We start from the raw sequence: 22,957 nt of genomic DNA on the forward strand, positions 1-22,957 counted from the left end.
GCCCCCATTAGCCTTTCTGACCTTGTCTCTATTACTGTCTTCTGAGGTTCACTCCATTCTGGTCATCGTGACCTGTTTGCTGTGACTCAAACCTGGGAAGCATGGCCCTACCTCAGGGCCTTTGCACTTGCTCTTCCCTCTACCTGGAACTCTCTTTCCTCAGTTATCCACATGGCTTGCCTCCTCACCCCCTTTAAGTCCCCACTCAATAGGTCCTTTGTAAAGTCACAATCCAGTCAGAAGAGCAGAAGCCAACTTAGGTAGCTCAAATAGAGAAAATTCAACAGAGGGAACCAGTTGTAAAGATATTCTAAGAACTCACAGAGCAAACAAATGAAGGACAGGACCAGGGAGACCCAAAAGGAAGAGCACATGACACACAGAAATGAGCAGCTGCTAACAAGTTGGGCAGGAACCCACAAGCCATCCCTGTGCTGTGCTCTCCTCCAGCTGTGACTCCAGCAGGAACTGCCAAAAGGCCCCACCTCTGCCCTTCAGTCCTGGAGGCATAAACCTCCAGGCTCCTCAGTAACTGCTAGTTCCCAACATTCACACATCCTGATAGGAACCCAGCTGGTACAGGAGCCTGAGAAATTCTTCTGACTCCCTGACCAGATGCACAGAGAATAAAAAGGGTAAGTGTGGGGCTGAGAGGTAACAGGGAAATGTCTGGCACACCTGGTTACCTTGATGAAAACTGGAAGACCTCCCCCACTTAACCCATTCCCTGCTTTGTAGTTGTTCTCAGCCCTTATCACTATATAGCCCACTCTCTATTATATTATCCAATATCATCTGTCTCCCCTGGAAGAATGCAAACCCAGCGTAGGTGGAGAGTGCTACCTTTTGTGCTTATTGGGGCAACCCTAGTGACTGAAACCATCTCTGGTACATAACATACACTCAGTAAATATCAACTGAGTAGTTAATGAACTGGACCTCTGTTTTTATCATCAAACAAGCAGAAGCTAAAACATTCTGTGTGCTGAAGCCAGGGAATACAATGGCAGAAAGTCAAGACCACAAATAAGAATGTCAATTTTTAGTTACCTTCTGAGAGCTACGAGGAGCACTCTATTAGCCATGCCTGGTGCCAGGGTCTGGCCTCATTGATGCCAGTTAATATGGTGTGCAGCCTACCTCACATGTGCCCAGGGCACTTTCAAGGTAGGAATGATCAAATTGCTTTCCTGCAACTTGTTACACTGTGGATTGGAGGAATCTATTCATTTTGGCATTTAACACATGTCACTGAGCTCTTAATGATGAATGAGAATGCTTCCTGCCTCACGCAAGACATGTGATCAGTCCGGAGTCACATCCAGGAAACGGGAAAGCAAAGAGAAATCAAACATAACTCCTCCAAAAGCTAGAGTCAACCTCTGGCCCTTCTTCACTCAATAACAAAACACCTTCCAGAAAATCAAAAGTTAAGGTGTTGATTAAATTAGTAAACGAACTAAATTAGATTGAAAAACCTCACTGGAGTCTTTTCTTTGTGACACTGGTAACAGGAAAAACTCAGCACTGGTGTGTGCTGGAGCTAGCCCGATGCTTTGTCTCTCCAATGTAACCATGGGTGCTTGCCTTGCCTTCGTCCTCAAAGACAGTGGCCGTAAATCCAAGAAAAATACTGCCTAATTAAAACTTTATCCACCTTACATTTGATCTCCGACTTTTCCTTTATACATAAAATAAGGACAAGATTCTTATCTACCTTCAGTGTGAGAAACAGATAAATTACCCATTTAATGCTTAGAAAGACTATAACATGCTTAAAGATAAATAAAACAAAACAGCATACCATTTGAGGCCAAATGAAATGAATGTTTTAAATCAGAATCCTGACATTAACTTCACAAAATCTTATTCCCAGTTTTAATGCAATCACACTGAACTACTTCCTTTATTAAGTATTCCACTTGCACTCTTAAAATAATAAAAACTATTTCCCCACTGAGACAAATCAATCAAAAAATGAAAGTTTTATCTTAAGATGAAATACAGATGTTCATTCACAAATTATTTTATTAGTGGCCCTTGAACTCAAAAGTAATGTAAAAGTTACTGACAATTCTCAAAACTCAATAAATTATGATTTATAAAAAACTTAAAACAAGGATGGTCTTGGATCTTGTCTGGCAAAGATCAGTAACAGCAAAGCACAATGCAGGCACAGGAACCTGGGTCCTCACCGAGTAACGCAGAGAGGCGTGAGAAGAAAATGCACTATAAAACCACTAACAGGTCTATGCATTTATGAATAACCATGACATATCTACATTAAAAATTGAAACGCAGTATCTTTTTAAATATTCCATTTTTTTTCAGATAGCAAACTAGCAACAGACTTTTAAATCAAAAACATATTCCCAAATACAGTTTTTATGTAAAAAAAAAAAACAGGCAGTGTGCATGGACCTCAGTTGCTTCACTTGCAAACGGGTTCAAATAATCTTCCTATGTGATTCTGACATGACGTTATATGACACATGCAGTCATGTGCACAACAAAAGTCAATATATTTATGGAAAAATGGGTTTTTCAAGGATCCAAACTATACTTTTCTTCCCCACCTCATAGGAGAATAACTTATCCCCTGTTATAAAACCAAAAAGAATCACACTTGGTCCATATAAATTTACCGAAAGAAGCACTAAATTCAAGACTGTTTTCAACAATTAGTGGTATATTGCTATACTTTAGTCTGATTTATATAAAATTAAATATGAAAATCAATTTCATACCATCTATTTTTAATTAAAACATATTTCCTAGTCTTCCATGTAGAAAACAGGCCACTGTCGTGCAGGCATATACACGTGTGATTTATAAAGGTCAAATGGCAGCTCTGAGATAGATGAACACGAAGTACTAGAAACAATTTTAATCAAGGTTGCCATATCCAAAGACTTTGAACTCTCACAAGAACTCTAGAAATCATCTACCACAGCTCTGGCTGTGATGATGAGGGTCCTGGAAACTAGAGAAGAAATCCAACCAGGGCCAGGACACCACATGACTGTCCGCGACACTGGACAGAGACCGTCGACACCTGGAGAGGAAATGCTGTACCATGCGACAGGCATGGTCACGTGGAACATTCATGGGGCCACAGGACAGGTAGGGAACCATGGGACTTGCTTAGGGACATGGGACATATATGGAGCCATGGCACAGAAATGGTTTCTTGGGGTTCCTTCCAGTGCCTCCATCATTGTTTTCTAGAAGGCTGGTTCACTCTGCCTTTGAGGGTAACAGCAGCTGCCCAGGCTACAGTTTCTCCAGCCCAAAGAGGAGCTCCAGGGACTGTGAGGAAGTCAAGGGAATAACAGTAAGAAGCAGAACAAAGGGCAGGTTGGCAGTTAATGGGGCAAAAGGAAATGTGGACGTGGCCACCTTACAATCTGGTAGAAGACAGCCTCTCAGAGGTGGGAGAGGCTGTGGTCCCAGGAAGGTAACACAAAGAAGAGTCAACAAAACATGTAACACTTAACAAAGTAATGACAAATATACAGTGGAATATAATTATATGATTCAAAAAAAATACAGGATCCATGAAAAATAATTATTCATCCTGTGGTATCAGACTAGAAGCCAAGTTTAGGATCCTATGTTAGAACCTGTGGTGATAAAGGCCACTGTTTAAATTCAAGGGACAAGTCCCTCCCCAGTGATGGTCTAAGCTAGAACACCCATTTTGATTCCTTCAGATGCCCTTCCCAAGATCTGGGGCCAGTTGTTGCTAATCCTTTATCACGCGTCCATATAGATCTTCCAAAATAAGTTCCAAAACAATTCTCAGGCCAATCAATGATCCTGACATAGGAAGACACTCAACAAGAACACTAAAGAGCCAGAGATAAAATATCAGGGACCTAAGACTGGCATTAATAGTGTCCTGCCTAATGCTACAGGCAGGAGTGATTTCAGGCATTAATACTAAGTGCTGCCAGCTGAGACACTGAAGAGAGGCCTCCAGATTAGTCACAATAGTAAGACTCCAAGGCAAAGAATGCCTGAGTGTGGCATGACTCACCCCACCGGCGGTCTTCCTCTGTACTTACTGTATTAAATAAAACTTCTCCCCATAAACCAATTCCTATAACTGCAGCACACTCTCCAAATAGCTGGGTAAACTTTAATCAATAAACAAACCAAAGCAGAATACGGCACTATCGCCTAAGTGAACATTAAACATTTAAAACTCATTTCAGAGATCATTATGAGATTCAGTAAGCATGCTGAGAAACACGCTGTCCTGAAGGGTCACTATTTCCCCCTCCTCTTTATTGGAACAGACATTTAAGCAAACGACAAGGACATTAAGTGTGAACAGTGCATCTTGAATGGGTCAGGGTGTTTTAGCGCCCCTGCACAATCCGGGATAAGTATTCGAGAACATGCGGCCGGGGAGGAACTCTGCAGACACAGCAAGCTGTTAGAGCGCACTGAGCAACAACTCCGCCAGACAGGAAAAGCCCACAATGGCGGGTGTTTTACTGAGGCTGAGAAGAAATGGTCCCGCCCGCAACTTGATTCCATCTTGCCAGGTAAATGGAATCGAGACTTCAGTAAGGGAGGGGTGGGGGGAGGAAGAAGGGATAAAGGGGGTCAAATACACAGTGACGAGAGGAGACTTTACTCTGGGTGGTGAGCTCACAATGCAACATACAGATGCTGTATTACACAACTGTACACCCCAAATTTATAGAATGTTATTAACCAATGTTACCCCAATAAATTTAATTTTTTTAATTTTAAAATGTTAAAGAAGACTTCTGTAAAGTGTGCTTTGCTATATTAAGACATTACTATCACATCTGGCTCACTTCACTAACAGCCTCCTGGGCAGAGCTCCTCCACTGTTTTCACACTGAATCATGACATTATAAATGTACACAGAAATCAAGATTTGATCAGTCAAAATTATCCAGTCCTTCTTTTGTTTCTCCCTTATCAGTGTTTCATCCTGCTTTCTCAAGCTCTTGAAGAGTCCTGTGCTAGAGGAAAGTGGGCATGCAGGCTAGCGGTGCCCACTCGCTCAGCTGTAACAGGAGCCACTTCAAGGACAGACTGGGCTGTTAGCTGTGTGTTTTTGGCCAAGTTTTATCCCTTCAGAGAAGCACTTCCTTCCTAAAACCCCCATACTCTCGGCCCTCGGCCTGCCTACTCCTTCTCAACTGAGATGGAGGTTCTCAGGAACTACCTCACTTTCCTGCATCCTGGGTGCCTGGACCACCCTCCCTTCCCTCACTGGAGGTGGAGTCCGCTTCCTGTCAGCTAATCCCTCGCTGTGCCCCGTGTCCTGCTCCCACCTACAGTCCAGGACTTTGCCTCCACAGTTTTCTCCCCTCTCCTTCTCTCTTCAGCCTCTTGTGTCACCTGGCTTCTTCTCATCACCATTTAAGGATGATTAAGTAATGATCTCTTAAAAGCCATCCCCTGTCCTCATGTCCCTGCTGGCTGAGACAATAATTCTCTCCTTTTATATGTATTTCTTCATCCCATGCTTTTCCCTCCACTGATCAGCATCTAGTTCCCTCCTCTTGCACCACCCTGCTCTAAACCTTCTTGGCTAAATGCTAGTTGTTACAGGTAGAGTTGTGTCCTCCCAAGAGGTACGTTGAAATCCTAACCTTGGACACCTGTGAATGTGATCTTATTCAGAAATAGGGCCTCTGCAGATGTAATTAGTTAAGATGAAGTCATGCTGTGTTAGGGTAGGCCCTAAGTAAATGACTGGTGTCATTATAACAAGAGAACAAAAAGACATAGACACACAGAGAGACTATGTGACTACAGACCCAGAGGTCAGAGTGATGAGTCTACATGCCAAGGGAGGTCAGTGAGTCATCAGAAGCTACAAGAGGAAAAGAAGGATTCTCCCCTGGAGTCTTCAGAGAAAACATGGTTCTGCTGACACCTGATTTGGGGCTTCTGGCCTGCAGAACTATAAAAGATATCTCTGTTGTTTTAAGCCACCCAATTTGTGGTACTTTGGTACAGCAGCACTAGGAAACTAATACATCATTGCTTACAAAATTTCTAGGAGGGTGATGCTCTGTACCAGTTTTCTCAGAACACGGGCCTTTTGGTGTGAAACCAAGGAAGTCCAAGGCAAACCAGGATGAGTCTGTCACTCTACCTTCTGGTCTACATCTTTCTTAAACTCTGCATCACTGAATAATCTGATGGCCACCTCCCTCTTGAAAAGTCCTTCATTCTTGGTCCTCAGGATGCCTTGTTCTCAACTAGATAATTCCATCTGATGGCAGGTAAAAACTCAGCTTTCTCCATCTAAAATCGCCACATCCCTCAAATCTGCTTCCCTGCCTTTCTTCCATATGGAATAAATAGCCAAGACCCTGGGGATCATACGTGGTGCTTCCTTCTCCCCCTATATCTATTAAATCATCAATGAAAAAAAAGCCTTCAAATTCCTGGAGTCCACCCAATTCTTCCCATTTCTGCTACCGCTCCCTCAGCCCACTTCCTCATTACTGCTCCCTCTGACCACAGCAGCAGCCTCAGAATGGGGTCTCCCTGCCACCCTGCTGCCATCCTCTAAGCTGAGCCTGTCCAGATACACGGGGGACATCTCAAGATGCCTTTCAACACCTGACATTATGGAACCCCATCAAGCACTTTAGCTTCATCTCCCTCTATGTGCTCTCTGGAACTTAGACTAGGATTTCATGATTCACTGTACATGACGCTTGCAGAATACCCTGCTCCCCTCCCTCCCTCCAGGACAAATACATTGGTTCTTCTCCCCCAGAACTCCTCCCCTTTGTGAGATTCACAAACACCTTCTGACCATCACTGGGTACTCAGCTCTGGCATGGCCTCATCCTAGAAACCTTCCTTAACCCACTCCTTCGGCCTGGGCTGTCTGGCTCAGATGCCCCTCTCCCAGGATCCCACAGTCTCCAGCAATGACACCTATTAGGACCCTTAACAAAATGTAATACAGCAATCCTTTTTGTTTACATTCCTAAACGTATTCTAAAATCCTAACAGAGAATGTATTTTTTGCCTCTATCTCCTCAATATTTAGCATAGACACTGGTACATAATAGGCAACACTGTTTGTTGTTGCATTCACTCTTAATTAAAAACATGCAAATTAAACATAAGCTGAGATACCATTTATGAACTATGAGATCAGCCCAAATTGCAAAGCCTAACAGTATACTCTGCTGGAAAGATTGGAGGGAAAAAGATACTTGTATCCAGGGAAATGAGAATGCGAAATGAGACAATCTTTGTGAATGGAAATTGGGCAAGATCTAACAAACCACATATGCATTTATCTTTTGACCTAGTAATCCCAATTCTAGGAATGTCTCCCAATGGTACTCTTGCAAAAATATTCAAAGTTGTTTGCAAGACACGCTATTCATTGCAATAGTATTCATGATCAAAAGTGACAGAAATAACCTAAACTATGTTCATCACATAGAGGAGCGTTATGTGGCTATAAAAAGAAATGACATAAATCTGTACTACTAGGGAGTGGCCTGCAGGATACATCATTATGTCAAAAAATGTTCCATAGAGAAAAGGTTGAATGTCTGTAACCTTTTATCTAAGAAATGGGGACAAGAATATTGCATATGTATTTGTATTTAAAAAGAAGCATGAACCATAAACTGTAAGTAAAAAGTCAGCTAAAAGCAGAGAGAGTAAACAAGGGAAAAAAAGAGGAATGGTAGTTTCCTTGAATACCCTTGTTTCATCAATTTGCCTTTGAAGCAATACATAATAATGTAATGTAAATTTTTTAAATCTCTAAAAATTAAAAGCAAAATTCAACAAAAGTAACTGGGATTTGAGTTGGCATAACCATATAAGAGGAAATTATTTCAAGTGATTTCAAGGCAGTAATTATGCTTTAATTTCCCAATGAAATTTATACCTGACAACGAAGAGAAGAAAATCATCTTACAGAGTTTTCAGTAGTCAAAATGACCAGAGTTGCGTGAAGCTGTTATTCTGAAATGAATACGTGTCTATGTCAGGAAAAGGCAAAGGAATATTACATTGTCCTGCAGAGACTTAGGATTCTGTGTATAAGAGGGAATGATGTAAACATAAGACAGAAGAGGTTCAGAAAACCCACAGTCCTGGAGATGATTTGGAACTATGTAGAAGAACTTAATGGTGCATGTGTTTAAAATGTTTTCCTCAGTTCAAAACCCCTAGCTGAGACTCTCCATGCAAAATCAGCCAAAATAGGTGGTTGTCAGATCAATGGGGGGAAGCGGCTAAGGGGAGTGGGGAACATCTGTTGTCCCAGAGAGTCCGCAAGCTGTGAGAGGCAGCACGGGCTGTGTCAGAACAGCTCAGGAGCCAAATTCACAAGGTTCCTAGGGGGCTTGAAATGTGATGATTTCACCATCTGTAAGAGCAAAAGCTGTAACTGCTTAAAATAGATCAAACCTTGAAATCCATATATTATTAATAATTCTAATAATCAAAATAAGAAAAACAAAAAGCAAACATAACAATTATTTTTCCTCTTTGGATAATGATAGACAACCAACTAATAGTCTCTTTAAAAAACTCATGGAGGGTGGGGGCAGCATTTATTCAGCCGTTCCCATGTAAGCTGCATCCTCAGGATCATCAAACAAGATAGTGTGGGAAAGTTACTTCATACAGAAGTATTCTTGCCATTAAATAAGGAAAGAATAATAAAATGAGAACATCCCAGGTTTGCCTCATGAGTGAGTCAGCAAATTTAGGCATGATCTCCAGTGACTGCTAATTTCAGTCCTAGTTATTAGCTGCCTCCAATAGAGGTTCCATCCGAGACAGAGTGGATACAAAAAGATTCGAACCTCAGTCTAAGCAGCCTCTTGATGTTATTACATATTTACAGGCACATTCAAGACAGAAGAACATTTGAACAACACCAACGGGATGCACTTGGCAAAATCTAGGCTGTGGGAAACTCTACAGCACAAAGAACTTAAGATTTTTGTTAAATAATTGATTTGCAAGAGGATCAACAGCAACAAAAAACAGTAAAAGATTAAAAAGACTCAAAAGATACACCACCAATTGCGATGTATGAACTCCACTGAGATTCAGTCCACCTGTTGCTAAAATGTGTAAGCATCCGTGAGACCGTCGGAGATGCCACAATACTCACCACATGTCTGGTGATGTGACCGAATGCTTCTTTGTTTGGAATTTTGTCTGTTTGATGTGACAATGGTATTGTGAATTCTCTTTCTTTGAAGTTGAAATATTATAGATAAAAATCTCTTCAAGTTGCTTCAAACTAATTTGGTGGGTGTGGGGCACACCATAAGTGGGCATTTAAAAGAAAAAAGGTGGGCCATCAATTAATAAATGTAGGGTCTGGGTGTTCCTTAAACTATTTTTTTTCAATTTCTGTGTATATTTGAAATTTTTCATGACACGAAGTTTAAAAAGTAACAAAGCATAAAACTATTGGCTCTGGCCAGGTAGCTCAGTTAGTTGGACTGTCATCTCAATGTGCCAGGGTTTGGGGTTCGATCCCCAGTCAGGGCACGTGCAGGAGTAAACCAGGGAGTGTGTGGAAGGAGCAACAGATTGATGCCTCTGTCTCTGCCTCTGTCTCTCTCTTTCAAGTCAATAAATAAAAATAATTTTTAAGCATAAAACTATTGGATGGATTATTAAAATACAATGACTGAATAATTATGGTTAGCTTGATAATATAACTGAGTTCAATGAGACAAGAATAAAGACATTTATTTTTTTTCCTGAACACTGAGTGCCAAGGGTAAAAAGAACCCTAAATAAACTTTGATTAATGAAAAAATAAATGAATGAATATACATACTAATTAATGAATCCTACAGATCTATGGAGACACCAGAGACATTAAACTAATTCTGTCTGCCACGCAATGCCAGAGAGAGCAAAATCATATTTTGTGGCAAGAATAAAGCTTTGTTGGAAAATGCTGAAGTAAAGAAATTTTTGTTTTCTTCTCTTTTTATTCTCACCTAAGGGTATGTTTACTGATTTTAGAAAGAGAGGAAAAAGTAGGGAGGGGGGGAGGGGAGGGGGGATTGAGAGAGAGAGAGAGAGAAAGAGAAACAGCAATTGGTTGCCACCCGTAGGCATACAGCGCTGACCAGGGATTGAACCTACAACCTTTTGGTGCACGGGATGACATTCTAACCAACTGGGCCATCTGACCAGGGCTGTTTTCCTTAGTTTTTGGTGTTATTTCTGTGGGTCACATTTTTATCCTCTGGTTCAAATGCCTATTATGCATCTAGTACCTGTTAAATAAAGGGGGTATCAACACTGGGACTTTCTTATCTGTGAGACTTCGGTCATGGATTCTTCTTGAGATAGTGATCTATTTCTGGATGAAGGTTCTTGCAACTTTGCTCCTATTTTAAACAATGTCGAAAACAAGAGTCATAGAATAATAGAGCAATAAGGACTGCTATTCTCCGTCACTGAGTCTGGAAAGTGCATTTAAGTGGTGCCTTGGAATCAGAGAGTGCTTGCCCCTTACCTTTATAGGAAATGACCGGGTGCTCTGCTCTCTGGCACTGAGAAGCGTCTGTTTCAGGCTGGGCGAGTCTCCACCAGCCCAGGCTAGAGAAGAGCCATGCAATGACACAGGTTCCCTTCATGGTGGGCAGGAGGGTCTGACTCTGTGCGCTTGCCTTCTAACCAGAGGTTCGCCTTCCCGTCATGTGGGAAAAATGCCTAAAACACACAAAGGACAACAATGGGATGAAAACAAGTTCAGGTTTTCGGGTGGTGGTCTTTTCGTAATGTCCTGTTACCACCCTTAAAAACATATAAAATGAAATAAAAAGCTTTGAGGGCTTGGACACAAGTGGGCAATTTTCTAGCTGATATGTGAGTGTGTGTGTCTCAATAAAGACCTCTTTTTCTCACAATAATTTTATGAGACAAACCATTTACTATCAAAGGAAAAGTGTTCAAGTGTAAATACTACCGAGACATCGTAGTCACCCCGAACGCCGTTTAAGGCCCGTGATCACGGATTGGTTTTCCCTTGGAACACCATCTTCATCTCCTCGTGCAAACACAGATCGCCAGGTGGAAACCCTAAGGACCCAGCCCTTCCTTTTTCATACTCAAAAGACCCCATTTAGTAAGGTCATCACCATTGTCATTTATGAATAAACTGATTAATAATATGAAACCCGACTCGTCAAAATTGCCCATATTTGATGAATTTATCCTTTGAAATTAATAGATGACCTGCCTTGCAAAGTTCCTGGCTAGAGACCAAGTATAAATCAAATGAAATCTACATTGAGCACCCACTGGGTGAGATGAAATTGCTATGCTGGGAGTGTTGATAGTTGAAAGATTATGAATAATTTAAAAGATTAATAAGCTTTAAAATGAGATAGGCTTGCAAAAAATAACTGCAGTCCAGGTTGTCAGAAAACTGTTTTAAAAAAGAAGCAGGAATGCGGTGGGAGTTGGGAGCGCGCCGGGCTGCTATTTAGAGGGATCAAGGGTGTGTCCATGGAGGGGCTCACATTCGAGTTTAACACTGGAGGATAAAGAGGATTTTAGCAGATGGAGGTTTCTGGAAGTACATTCCATGCCAAGGGAAGAGGATGAAAAGAGGCCCTGGAGGGGCAAGAGGAAGGAGTAGGCAATGTGTTTTGGGAACAGCTTACTATACTTGACCCCAACACCGGGAGATATAAAGGGAGATATAGTGGGAAGCAGCTTACAGAGTAGGTTGGGTTAACATTTGGAAGGGAAACTATACTAAGGTCTAAGTTCTCTATTTTTAGGCAACAAGCTGCCATGGCATATTAATATTACATTAGAAGAAGTATTAATAAAATTATTCTTACAACAGTGTACATAGGCAATTGGGTAGAAAGGAGCACAGAGGTGGAGAGGTTCATCTGAAGCCACTGCAATTGGTCAGAAGAGAAATAAATGAGGCTGTGACTTCAAATGGTGTTAATGGGAATAAAAATTCAGGCAAATATTTAAAGTGATGGGTTAGAGAAAGTATGACAAATTAAAGAGGGACACAGAGTATTTGAACTTCCCTCATTGAGGTCCGTCTATGACCCCTCTCTTAAATCGGCTCAATCAAACGCAACAGAGTGGATGGTGCGCTGCTTTCCACGCCCCGCCCCTGAGACTGGCAGTTTCCACTTCCTATCTCTTAGAACATGTCCTCTGGGCACTGAGACCCCAGGTACCCTGAGACTGCCATGCTAGAGAAGCCACATACAGTACCTCCTAGGGACATTACGTGCTAAACCCAGCTTCCCAGCCATCCCCACCAAGGTACCTCATATGTGAGTATATACGAGAGCCACTGAGTGAGTCCAGTAAGTACAAGAGCAAATGAATCACCCAGCCGAGGCCTGCCCAAATTCCTAACATGCGAAATGTGAAATGAACTAAAAGGACTGTTGTTCTAATCTGCAAACTTTGGAGAAACAGAAAGCAAAGAGTCATGGATGCACTCAAGACAGAGAATACAAGAAACTGTGAAGGTGGTGATGCCACTTTGTTCAATTTGATGATTGACAGAAGAATTTTGTTTAGAGGAGAAAATAATCATTTATTTTTGTACATGTTGTGTTTAAGATGCTAAGAGAATATTTAAGGAAAAGCAACAGACCGTTGAAAATCCAGACTGGATGCTCAGAAAAAAAGAAGTCAGACAGTGCATACAATGTATGGCCAGGTTAAATCACAGGTGTGGTTAAATTCACCAGGGGAACACAAGAGAAATAAAAGAGAGAGGAGGAGCTAAAGAAAATTATTTGTTTATTTGTTTGTTTAGAAAGCTACAATTTAAAAAGTCACCACACAAAGATGGGAAGGAAATCAGAGATAGCTCACCAAGCAAAAATAGAGATCCAGTTAGGCTGAAATATAATAATAACACTTTTTTAAAAAGAGATCTGGTCAGTCGCATACCAATGAGGCAGACCAATGGCTTTAGTGATCAGTCAGTGAGCAACTTGCTGGTGGTGGAGGGGACAGGTAGGGTGGGGGGAGCAGGGTTTCAGCAAAACAAGGGACAGAATCCACATAGCAAGACACCAAACAGGAATGGAGGGAGCAAAAGTGGGCTAAAACGTGGATGGCTAAATTGAATGCCAGGTAATCAAAGAAAATTCAATGAACTCACAGAAGCACGAAACAATCAAAGTTAGGAAAATTTTAATGTAAAGACAACAGATCATTAAATGTGGCTTCTTTTCTTAGAAGTGGTGAGTTGGGGAGAGACTGCAGATGTAAGCAGGAGAAGAGGTATCGGGAAGAAGATAACAAAGGTGTAGAAGCTACTGGAGTCCCAGTAAAGAACGTGATCATGAACTTCATCTTCTGAAGCAGTGTGCCCGTGACTACGTGGTGAGATTTCACAAAGAAGAAGAAAAAATGTTAGGATGCCTCTGTTTTCACAGAGTCTCTGTATTTTGAGTTCCATTGACTCAGTGCTCTCATTGATGAAAATGTTCAAACTGAGCAGAAAACAAGTGCGAGGATCACAAATCACGACAAGGTTGAGCGTGGCTTCTGCAGAAGTGAGAGGCCCTGAGCATGAAGGTGGGGGAAGGGGCGCAGAGGGAGACTGGGAGCGAGGGGGCATCTGTTCGATGGGCCCATCATCCCCACCCAGGCAGAGTGTACCATAATGCACAGCGAAGCAATGAAGGCACAGATGTTACATTTTCCCTGAGTTACAAAATTAAAGAATGATTAATTTCACTCTTGGATAAAGGTGCCGTTGTCTGAAAAACTGGGCAATGCTCTGGAACTCCAGTCCAGAGGTAAACACATGAAGCGGACCATCTTTTCTTATCCTTCTGACCTGAGACTTAATGTATGAAATGTCATCAAATGACATATCTTAACAAAGAATAACACTTGTTAGATGTTTTAGGTGTAATTTAGTTCAGCTCACAGCAAGGGCATTTGGAGAACGCTTGCTAGCCCCCTGGCAATAGATTCCCACTGCCTCATGTCAAAACAAAGCAGCAATGATAAAAGTTAATGCAGGAAGGATAATGAAGTACCAGTACGCCCTCAGAAAGTGCCAGCTCTGTGGCAGGTGTGACACACCACATTGACACCATGTCCAGCACCCACAGTGGTACCACTGGGCAGCATTCCATCAGGAGACGGAAGAGGGCACTGCCCCGGCTTGAACCCCTCCCTCCCACCCCTCCCCGACTGAGCTCAAGCTGACTAGGGACTAAGAGCAAATTCTCCTCCTGCATGGTTTTCGATGTGTCAGGCCCGGGCCTACACAGACTCCCTTCTGCCACCTGTGGAATGAGCCCAGGGACCAACTGTCAGTAGGAACTGTCCAATGTTAACAACAGCCATGGACTCTTACCTCAGTGCTAGCATCTTAGCCTCCTGAAGGAAAGGTAGAGAAAAACAACACAAGTGCCTGAAATGCCCCTTCCTAGGATGTGGAAAGTACCGGTTAGAGAAGGAGGGGATGCCACGTCAAGGGTAAGAGCTGCTAAAATGGGACACAGAGTTCCACGGCGATGAGATGAAATTACATGTTTGCAGGAAACACCAAGGGAAGTACATTTAATGAGAACAGGTGATTATAACTTCTAAACTTTTTAGAAGTTTATAATTTTCAGAATACATCGCATGTTACCTTTTTCTTAAAATAAAGGTACTATAAACAATGCTTGTGGTAATATGCCAGGGAAGGGCATTCACCATCATTTACAGCGTAGGCTTTTCCGAGCACCTGCCACGCAAGGCTAGCTACTCCCTGAATGCCTTCGCTCTAAGTAGGCTACCTCTACATGGCAGGCCCCTCCACCCTGGACTGCGCGATTCCACCTCCCACTAGACTCACTGAGCTCTGGGGTCACAGTCACATCAGGGATCTTCAGTGCTCGATGTCAGCACTTTTGTCACTTAGAGGCATGTCATTCTCTGTTCTGGGAACTGCTCACTGCATTAACAGCGTCCCTGGCCAGACTCCAGCAGCAGCCCCACCCCACTCCTGCCAACCCAAATTGTCTCCAGACGCTGCCCATCGCCTCGGTGAGAACCTCCAACTTTTGCGTATCAGCACACCTCTCCCTCTTTAGAAATTAAATAAGTTATCATCACTCGAAAGACTATATTAAAATACACTTATATAAGTCACCCAGCTGAACTGGTATTGAGTCATGTCAGCAAAATTTCAATAAGAATGAAAAGTCACGTTAATTACAACTACGTATTTGTTACATTGGAAAACACGTTATAAAAAATTTTTCAAAGAATAAATTTCAATCAAAGTTGTTCTAATTTCAACCCACCACCTCTGAAAAATTAAAAATATATTAGTTGAGTTAATACTAAACAAGTGATTTTGCCAGTAGGAAGATTTAGTTCAGCAGACTAATTTGGGCTACAGAATAGAGAAGCACTTTTTTTGCATTTACTTCAAAACGTCTGAGGCCTTCCTTTGAGTTTCCTGACGTGGGAGGATCTCTCTATAACTCCATCTAAATAAGCAAAACTCTGTGTGTAAGTGTGTGTGCAATAAATAACATTTCCCATTCACACCCACACCGCAAATGAATAGGCTCTGGGGAACAGAAAATAACTGTTCTTCTTAGTTTAAAAAACTCTGTCAGATAAAAAAAGAAATTAAAAAAAAAAAGAATGAGTGCTTACACAAGAATTTTTGCTTAGGAAACAAAGCCTAACTACTTATTAATAAAAACAGATCCAAAATAAGCTTAACGTACTTCTTTTCAGAGGCGGCTGGGTTTCTTCTGAGCCTTAGATCTGCTGTAGAGTTCAAGTGGCCTGATCCATTGGCTCATTTCAGAGTTTATCAAGACCAGGACTTCCACTGGGGAGAGGACAATGATGTCAGGTGAACTGACAGGGACAGAACTCAGGAAGCCATGGCCCATACCGGCCCACAACAGAGGGTTTAGTTTCAAAGAGCTGATGCCAAATTGAGGAGCTGTTGTTGCCCGAGAACCTCTTATTTATACAAAGTTACAGCACATTGTAACTTCAGGAACACAGGCTAGGGTTTGTAGAAGGGGGTGAAAGCTCTTCTGAAATGTGTATCTTTGTATTCCTTCTTCCCATCTCCTGGCTCTATTCTATGGGATCTGATCAGATGAACCAACCGCTCCCCCAGAATTAAGTTGCAGTCCAAACTGAAAGCAGCAAAACCCCTAAAAACTCATCCATCCGAACACACCACCTGGTCTCATCCCCACACACACTGGCACAGCTAAACACGGTGTCTGTTGCACAACCATCAGCTGCCTCCAGGTAAACAGCCCAACCCTCTTCAAAAACTCTCCGGGTTCCTCCACTGCATTCCAAAGAAAACACTGCACCCCTTCACCAACCACCATTACCCAAATTCCACCTCTACTACTCCCACTGCAAAGGCATCTCTCCAGCCCCTCTGGCCTAGTCAGGATCCTCAGTCAACCTTGCATACTCATCTGAATGTTGCTAATGCTGCAGGTCCCCAACCTGTCCCAAGTCTTCCCGCCGGGCATGGTACAGGCTAGCCTCCACTTTCTGCACCCACGGGGGCAGGTCTTTTCCAGAAACCTCAATATACCAATTACAGTGCCTGATTCCTCATCAAAGGTTGCATATTATAGGCATACAGCCTTCCCTGTTCTTACGTTTTGACTTCTCCTATTTATTATAAACCAGCTGTGGGTTGAACACGTCGTTACAGTCCTGAGTTTGTGTGTTCCAACATGCTGAATGAGTTGTCTGAATGAATCAGAAATCACATAGTCAATGAGCTATTGAGCATTTAGAATCCATTCATCCCTTGCCACTGAGCAAATACCATTAGAAGGTGGTTTATTCATTTCCCTGGTATATATGAAACAGGAAATAAGTCAACAACTCAGTGAATTCAAGAGGTGAAAGAGGAGGTTGAAATAACCTCGTCTCTCTCTTCTCTTTGTAGCTGAGATACAAAGGTTCAGGTTAAAGGCCTCTGACAGGTTACTACTATACAACCAAGTGTATTGTGGCAGCTGCGCCAGTTGGGTGAGGCTACTCCCCCCTGGCTCTTTGCAAGGCTTGCTCAGTCTTCCCACTCAGGCTGGTAAAACCACACACTGATTAAGGGCCACAAGATCAGATGATCTAAATCACCTCCAGAAACTTAGCCTTGTCTGTAGAATTAATAATGAGGGATAAACCCTTGGCACAGAAACATGCAATGTTGTAGGGAGAATCGTTAACCAACCAGCCACAATGAAGGATGTTACCTGTAGGCAAAGGACAGAACTCCAATACAGGGGGGCAAAGATGAGGAGACACAATGGGGATACATCAAGGTCACAGTTAATACTCGTCAAGCAAGTAAAAATCTACCTTTTGATAATTATCAAATAAAAGTAGGAGTAAAGTCTCAGGAAACCGAGAAGACAGAGGAATTCCCTCTGAATGGTGGAAGAAGACAGAAGCTATGGCCTCTGAAGGGGTTCAAGTTAAGAGCGTTTAAGGAAACAGGAAGAAACAATCCAGGACACTTAGTACGATGTGTTCAGGGCTGGAATCAACATATTGAATGAACCTCTGTTCCTTCCTTGTGAGAGTTCGGATATTCTAGGTACTGAGCAGGAATAGGATTAAATGAAGAATCAATAAAACAATAAACTTAATGCACAGTGCTCAAGGAAATAGAGTCTTCTAACCTCTTGCAAAAACAATAACTGAACATTTTATTCTTTGGGAAATAAAGTTGAAATTCAAGTTTTCTTATTACGATCTTGAGTCTCTACAGGGAATCAAGATGTTCACCAGACATATTGCCATCTTCCATTTTTACATACTTTTTTTTGTAAAAATTAGATCCATTCTATATTGTTTTAACCCATGTGTCTTGACTGCCACATTTCAGCCAAAAGAGGTTTAACATCAATGAATGAGTGAAACATTTTTAGGAACATGTTAATTGAAAACACTGACTGCCATTAACTACAGTAGCGCCATTGGCTGCCACCTTCAGGTGAATGAAGAAGTTGGCTTTGTTACTCATAGATTCTCATCATATCTGAATGGAGATGAGATGGAATTTTATGACTACATAAAATGACCTCATGGTATAAAATGGGAAAAAGCAAACATTAAACTATTTTATACATTTTAATAATGGTTCGGCTTCAGTGACCTTATTTTATATCTTTCTTCAAAGGGAAATGTTATTATACTTTTGCCTTTTTCCCCTAGTTTAGCTCCAGATTGCCTGAAGGAACTATAAAAATAAATGAAGTCCATTAGATAAAATTATTATTTACACAAAGGCAATATTAATTTTATCTGTCAGCAGGTTTTAAAACTAAATGAAAGTTCATTCAATGTATTTCTGTGTTAGCTAAACCAACAAGAGTCCTTTCTAAGAAAGAAAACTTAAATAATGGGTCTTCAAGGTAACAATGGACAATTTCTAAAGGGCTTTACCGAGTCATTTCCTCGGGGCAGGAAACTCATATGGACGGAGTAAGATAATCGAGTATAAATGACTCTCACGTGTGAAAATTATTATTCATAGCTCCCATTTGTTTTTAGTTAAGATAAGCAGAACTCAGAGTGCAATGGCCTTGCCAACATGTAAAAGCATACAGGGGTAGCAGGAAGAAAAGTACGAACCCTTCCGTCCTCAGCACTCCGGTCCACTATCACTGGTCACCCCTGACTGTCACATCCGGGGAGCCTATGCAGCCGAACAGCTCCATGGCAGACTGTGTCCACGGACCTTTTCTCCTGAATACCTCCCAGAAACCCTTTCTTCCCTGGTTTCCGTAACAGCCGAATCTCCTCGTCTTCCTACTGCATCCAGAACTCTTACTGCACAGCTCTCTGAAATGAAGGTGAGCCCCAATCTCTCCTGAAGGTTCATTACTTCTCAATCTACACATTCTCAGTGGCCTCTCTCTTCAAACTCACATGATATTACAAGTTTTCTAAAAACTGGTAACGTCCAAGTCTATAATTCTCTTCAAAACTTCCATACATAATCCAAACTCATAAATCAAAATAGGTATCTTCACATAAATAACCCAGAGGGACATCATCCAAAGGGGACCTGATCCCCATCTTCACCAACTGTCTTCTTCATGCCTATTTCTTCTCATAGCTAGCCACACCATTTACCCAAGACATCCGACTCAGAATCTGAGGACTCGCCCACCATCTCCCTTTCCTTCATCTTCCCAAAATCCGTCCGTCATTTTGTCACTGTGGTCTGACAACCCTTCCCTCATCCATATCTGGAATCATGCCCACTTCCCTACCCTAACCAAGCCCTCTACTTCTCACCTCTGCAACATCAGCTGTTTTTAGGATGGGTTTCCCTGCCTCTAGTCCCAATCTTCAGGCTTTATCTAGGAGAAACCCTCTCTGTTTTTTTTCCGATTCCCCCCCAACACCTGGCCCCCGGGTACATCAATATCCATTTCTATTATAGCCTTTATCACACTGAATTACGATTCCCTGTGGATCTGCCCCGTTGTCAAACAAGGCTGTGAAAATGTCCTCCTCTGGACAATACAAGACATAGTCCAGACAAGTCATCACCACCTGAGGAGTAAGTTAATGGATGAAAATAATGCAAACCCACATATACATCTTTACCTTCTTAACAATATTTATGCTTCCATTAAATGCTATTCATGTTCCTTTTTCTTCTATTCTGCCATTCATTGTCACAGATGTTTTATTCCTCTATTAAAATTCTCTTAACATCTGGTCCAAATACAAGGATTCCCATGGTTTTGAGAAATGTCTTTTCTAAATGTCATAATTTTCCAATTAATGGTCAAAGGGATGAGGGGATTACTGTAGGCAAAACGGCTAAAAAGAGGAAGTCTCCTGGGTCTGGAAACATGAAAGCACACGGAAGATTTCGCCACAGTGCGTTAACCCTGAGGGTTCGGGTAAGTGACTCCGGCACACCCTAGTCCACTGGGACCACTTGAAAAGTCAAAGGACAAAAAAAGGAGGATGTCACAATTCATAACAGAAATAAATTTATCAAATTCATTATTCAAAGATGAAAATGTGATAACAGAATGCTAATATACTTGGAAAAAATAGAATATTTAATGAAAAGGCCCCTAATTTGGTGTTTTCAGATTTTAGTTGGTGATCATTCTTGTGTATGATATCTGATGATACCTATTAGGCCCACTGGACCAGACATGGCAGTCGATATACTTGAGTTCATTTAAATCTGTGGCAGTTTTTGATCTGGGGAAAAAAAATAAAACAAACAAACAAACCCACCAGATCTCAAGTGCACTAATTACTACTTTTGCATCAGTTTATTAAAAGCAAGAACAAGCCCTGGCTGGTGTGACTCAGTTGGTTGGAACATTGTCCTGTAGGTGGGAAGGTTGTGGGTTCGATTACTGGTCAGGGCAACATACCCAGGTTGTGGGTTCAATCCCTGGTTGGGGCATATACAAGAAGGCAACCAATCGATGTTTCTCTCTCACATCGATGTTTCTCTTTTCTCCTTCTCCTTACCCTTCCCCTTCTTATTCTCTCTCTCTCCCCCCTCCCCTTTTTCTCTCTCACCCTTCCTCTCTCTCTCTCTAAAAGCAATGAAAAAATATCCTTAGGTGAGATTTTTTTTTTTAAATAGCAAGAATAAAAAATCCCCATTAAAATAGAAATTTAACTGTAGTTAATAATATTGTTTTTGCATATTTGAAAGTTGCTAGGACTGAATCTTAGAAGTTCTCATCACAAGAAAATATTACTGAGACATATCATATCAAAATCAAAGATTCTACTTCTAAGGGAATAATAAAACTTAAACTACAAAGATTATGTGATTCAGTAAAATATCAATAAATCTCTTATTTCCTGGCATAAACCTATACAGTAAGTATTTTCATTCCTTCGTGTTAGACACAAAGATGAAAAAGGGTCCCACAGATAATGAAAATCTAACAATTTTGACAGGTAAGACCCCGGCCCCCAGCCGCAGGGTCATCTTGCCATACTAAAGATCCTGTTCTTATTTCTACCTCATTTCTGCAATGACCGTTTGCTGGCCAGGGATTGGGAGGCCCACTAGACACATGGGTCATTAAGCCGAAGAAACAAGAGATGCTCTATTTCTAAAAATGACCTTGAGTTGGGCCTGAATATGTGTCCTTGGGGATATAAATTTCACAGTTACCAACCAGCTGTAGCATCATTCATGGATCCTGGAGCCAGAGACCTCATTGACCAAGATTTCAATCAGCCAATGATGAAAGAGAACCAGCCCCTGCACAACTATGGGTGGCCTTCTCTGTGTTTTGTGTCACCCTCTGCCTTGACTTGTATCTTCCTCTGCCTGACATCCACACACCCTTCAGGGGGCCCATGGTGACGAAATAGCAGTTTTCAGCTGGTGAATATAAATTTATATCTCAGCCCCAACCTGCCCCTGAAATTGCAACTTCCATCACTTTCCACTTCTACATGACAAAGAATTACCTCCAATCAAATATGGACTTAGTAAACCACTAATTCCCCCCTCCACAAATCCACTTCCTGTCTGAGTCTCCCCATCACAGGTAGCATAATTCTTATTTCCCCAATTCCTCAACAGGACACTCTACACCATCAATAAACCCTATCACATGGGTCACATACCAGTCCTCTTCCCTCACCTCTACTGTCCCCTTCCTTCATCTCTAATGCCAGGAGAAGCCGCTCCACATTTCACCTGGACCCAGCAGAAGCCTCTCTAGTTTGTCTTGGGGTTTTTCACACTTGCCCCCCAAAAGTTCATTTTCTACGTTACAACCAGAGCAATCTTTGTAAAGAGTCCAAAAAAGTGGAACTCACAGAAGCATAAAATAGGCCGGTGGTTGCCAGGGGCTGGGGTTGGTGGAAATAGGGAGATGTTGATGGAGGGGTACGAAGTTCCAGTCACGTGGGATGAGTAAGTTCTGGAGATCTAATGTACAGCGTGCTGACTGGAGTTCATAATATTGTATTGTATACCAAAAATTTGCTAAGACAGTAAATTTTAAATGTTCTCACCACATACACAAAAGGGTAAATACATGAGTTGATGTGTTAATTAGCTTGTAATCATTTCACGCTGTACACATGTATCTAAACATTATGTTGTACACAGTAAGTATGTACAGTTTTTATTTGTAAGTTATACCTCAATAAAGATGGAAAAAACAAACCAGGAGAACAGAATATTTGTATATATATTTTTAATGTATGTAGCTGCAATATCCTTTCCTGTATAAAAGGAAAAAAAAAACAGTTAATCAGATTAGGTACTTTTTCCTGTTTAAAATCATGGACTAACTCTGCAACTTTCCAAAAATGCAAACCCCTGACCCCAATAAACAGGAGCTCCTCTGTTTGGCCCCACCCACTTCCGCACTTTTCCCAGCACTTCCATGCACTGTGCCCTGGCCACAAACCTGTGTGTGTACATGTGGCACACACACACCTCTGGTGCTGTTACCCACTGAGCTCATCACCTTTCAGGCAGCACTTGCTGGCTCATAGGTCCAGAGATCCTTTCTCTCTCCATTGGTCCTTCCAAGATGCTTCCTTCCCATTATTCAGATTTCCCTCAAATGCCAGCTCCTCAAAGAAGACTCTCCAGCAAGACCTGCTAAAGCACTCATCACTTAAAACCACTTGAAATTGCTCAATGGATGTATTTGTTTATGGCCCACTAGGATATAAGCAACCAACTAGAGGACTGAGCCTTGGTTTTGCTCACTCGACATTCACAGAACCTAGAAGAGAGTGTCATACATACACTAACCGACTGACTGACTAGATGCCAGAGGGGATAGAAACCAAGAGGGTCTTTGTCCAAACAATGGGAAAATCATTGTGAGGGCCTAGATACTTTCTGCCAGTACCACTGAATAGTGCTTAACATGAGTTTTAGGAGAATTTCTATGGAAAAACTACAAGT

At 41.8% G+C, this 22,957-nt stretch overlaps 1 protein-coding gene across 6 annotated transcripts in view; it reads right to left on the reverse strand.

Annotated features, from left to right (window-relative positions):
• The window catches only part of SEMA5A (semaphorin 5A), a 451,159-nt gene that overhangs the window by 290,097 nt on the left and 138,105 nt on the right, over nucleotides 1–22,957 (reverse strand). For all 6 annotated transcript variants that reach the window (XM_053913864.2, XM_024578532.4, XM_053913861.2 and 3 more), the window contains one exon: nucleotides 10,532–10,728. In XM_053913864.2, the coding sequence (XP_053769839.1) occupies nucleotides 10,532–10,652 (121 nt within the window). In that variant the 5' untranslated portion in view covers nucleotides 10,653–10,728. The remainder of the gene's footprint in view (nucleotides 1–10,531; nucleotides 10,729–22,957) is intronic.

Source organism: Desmodus rotundus, chromosome 1 (genome assembly GCF_022682495.2).
Source record: "Desmodus rotundus isolate HL8 chromosome 1, HLdesRot8A.1, whole genome shotgun sequence".
Taxonomy (NCBI): Eukaryota; Metazoa; Chordata; class Mammalia; order Chiroptera; family Phyllostomidae; genus Desmodus; species Desmodus rotundus.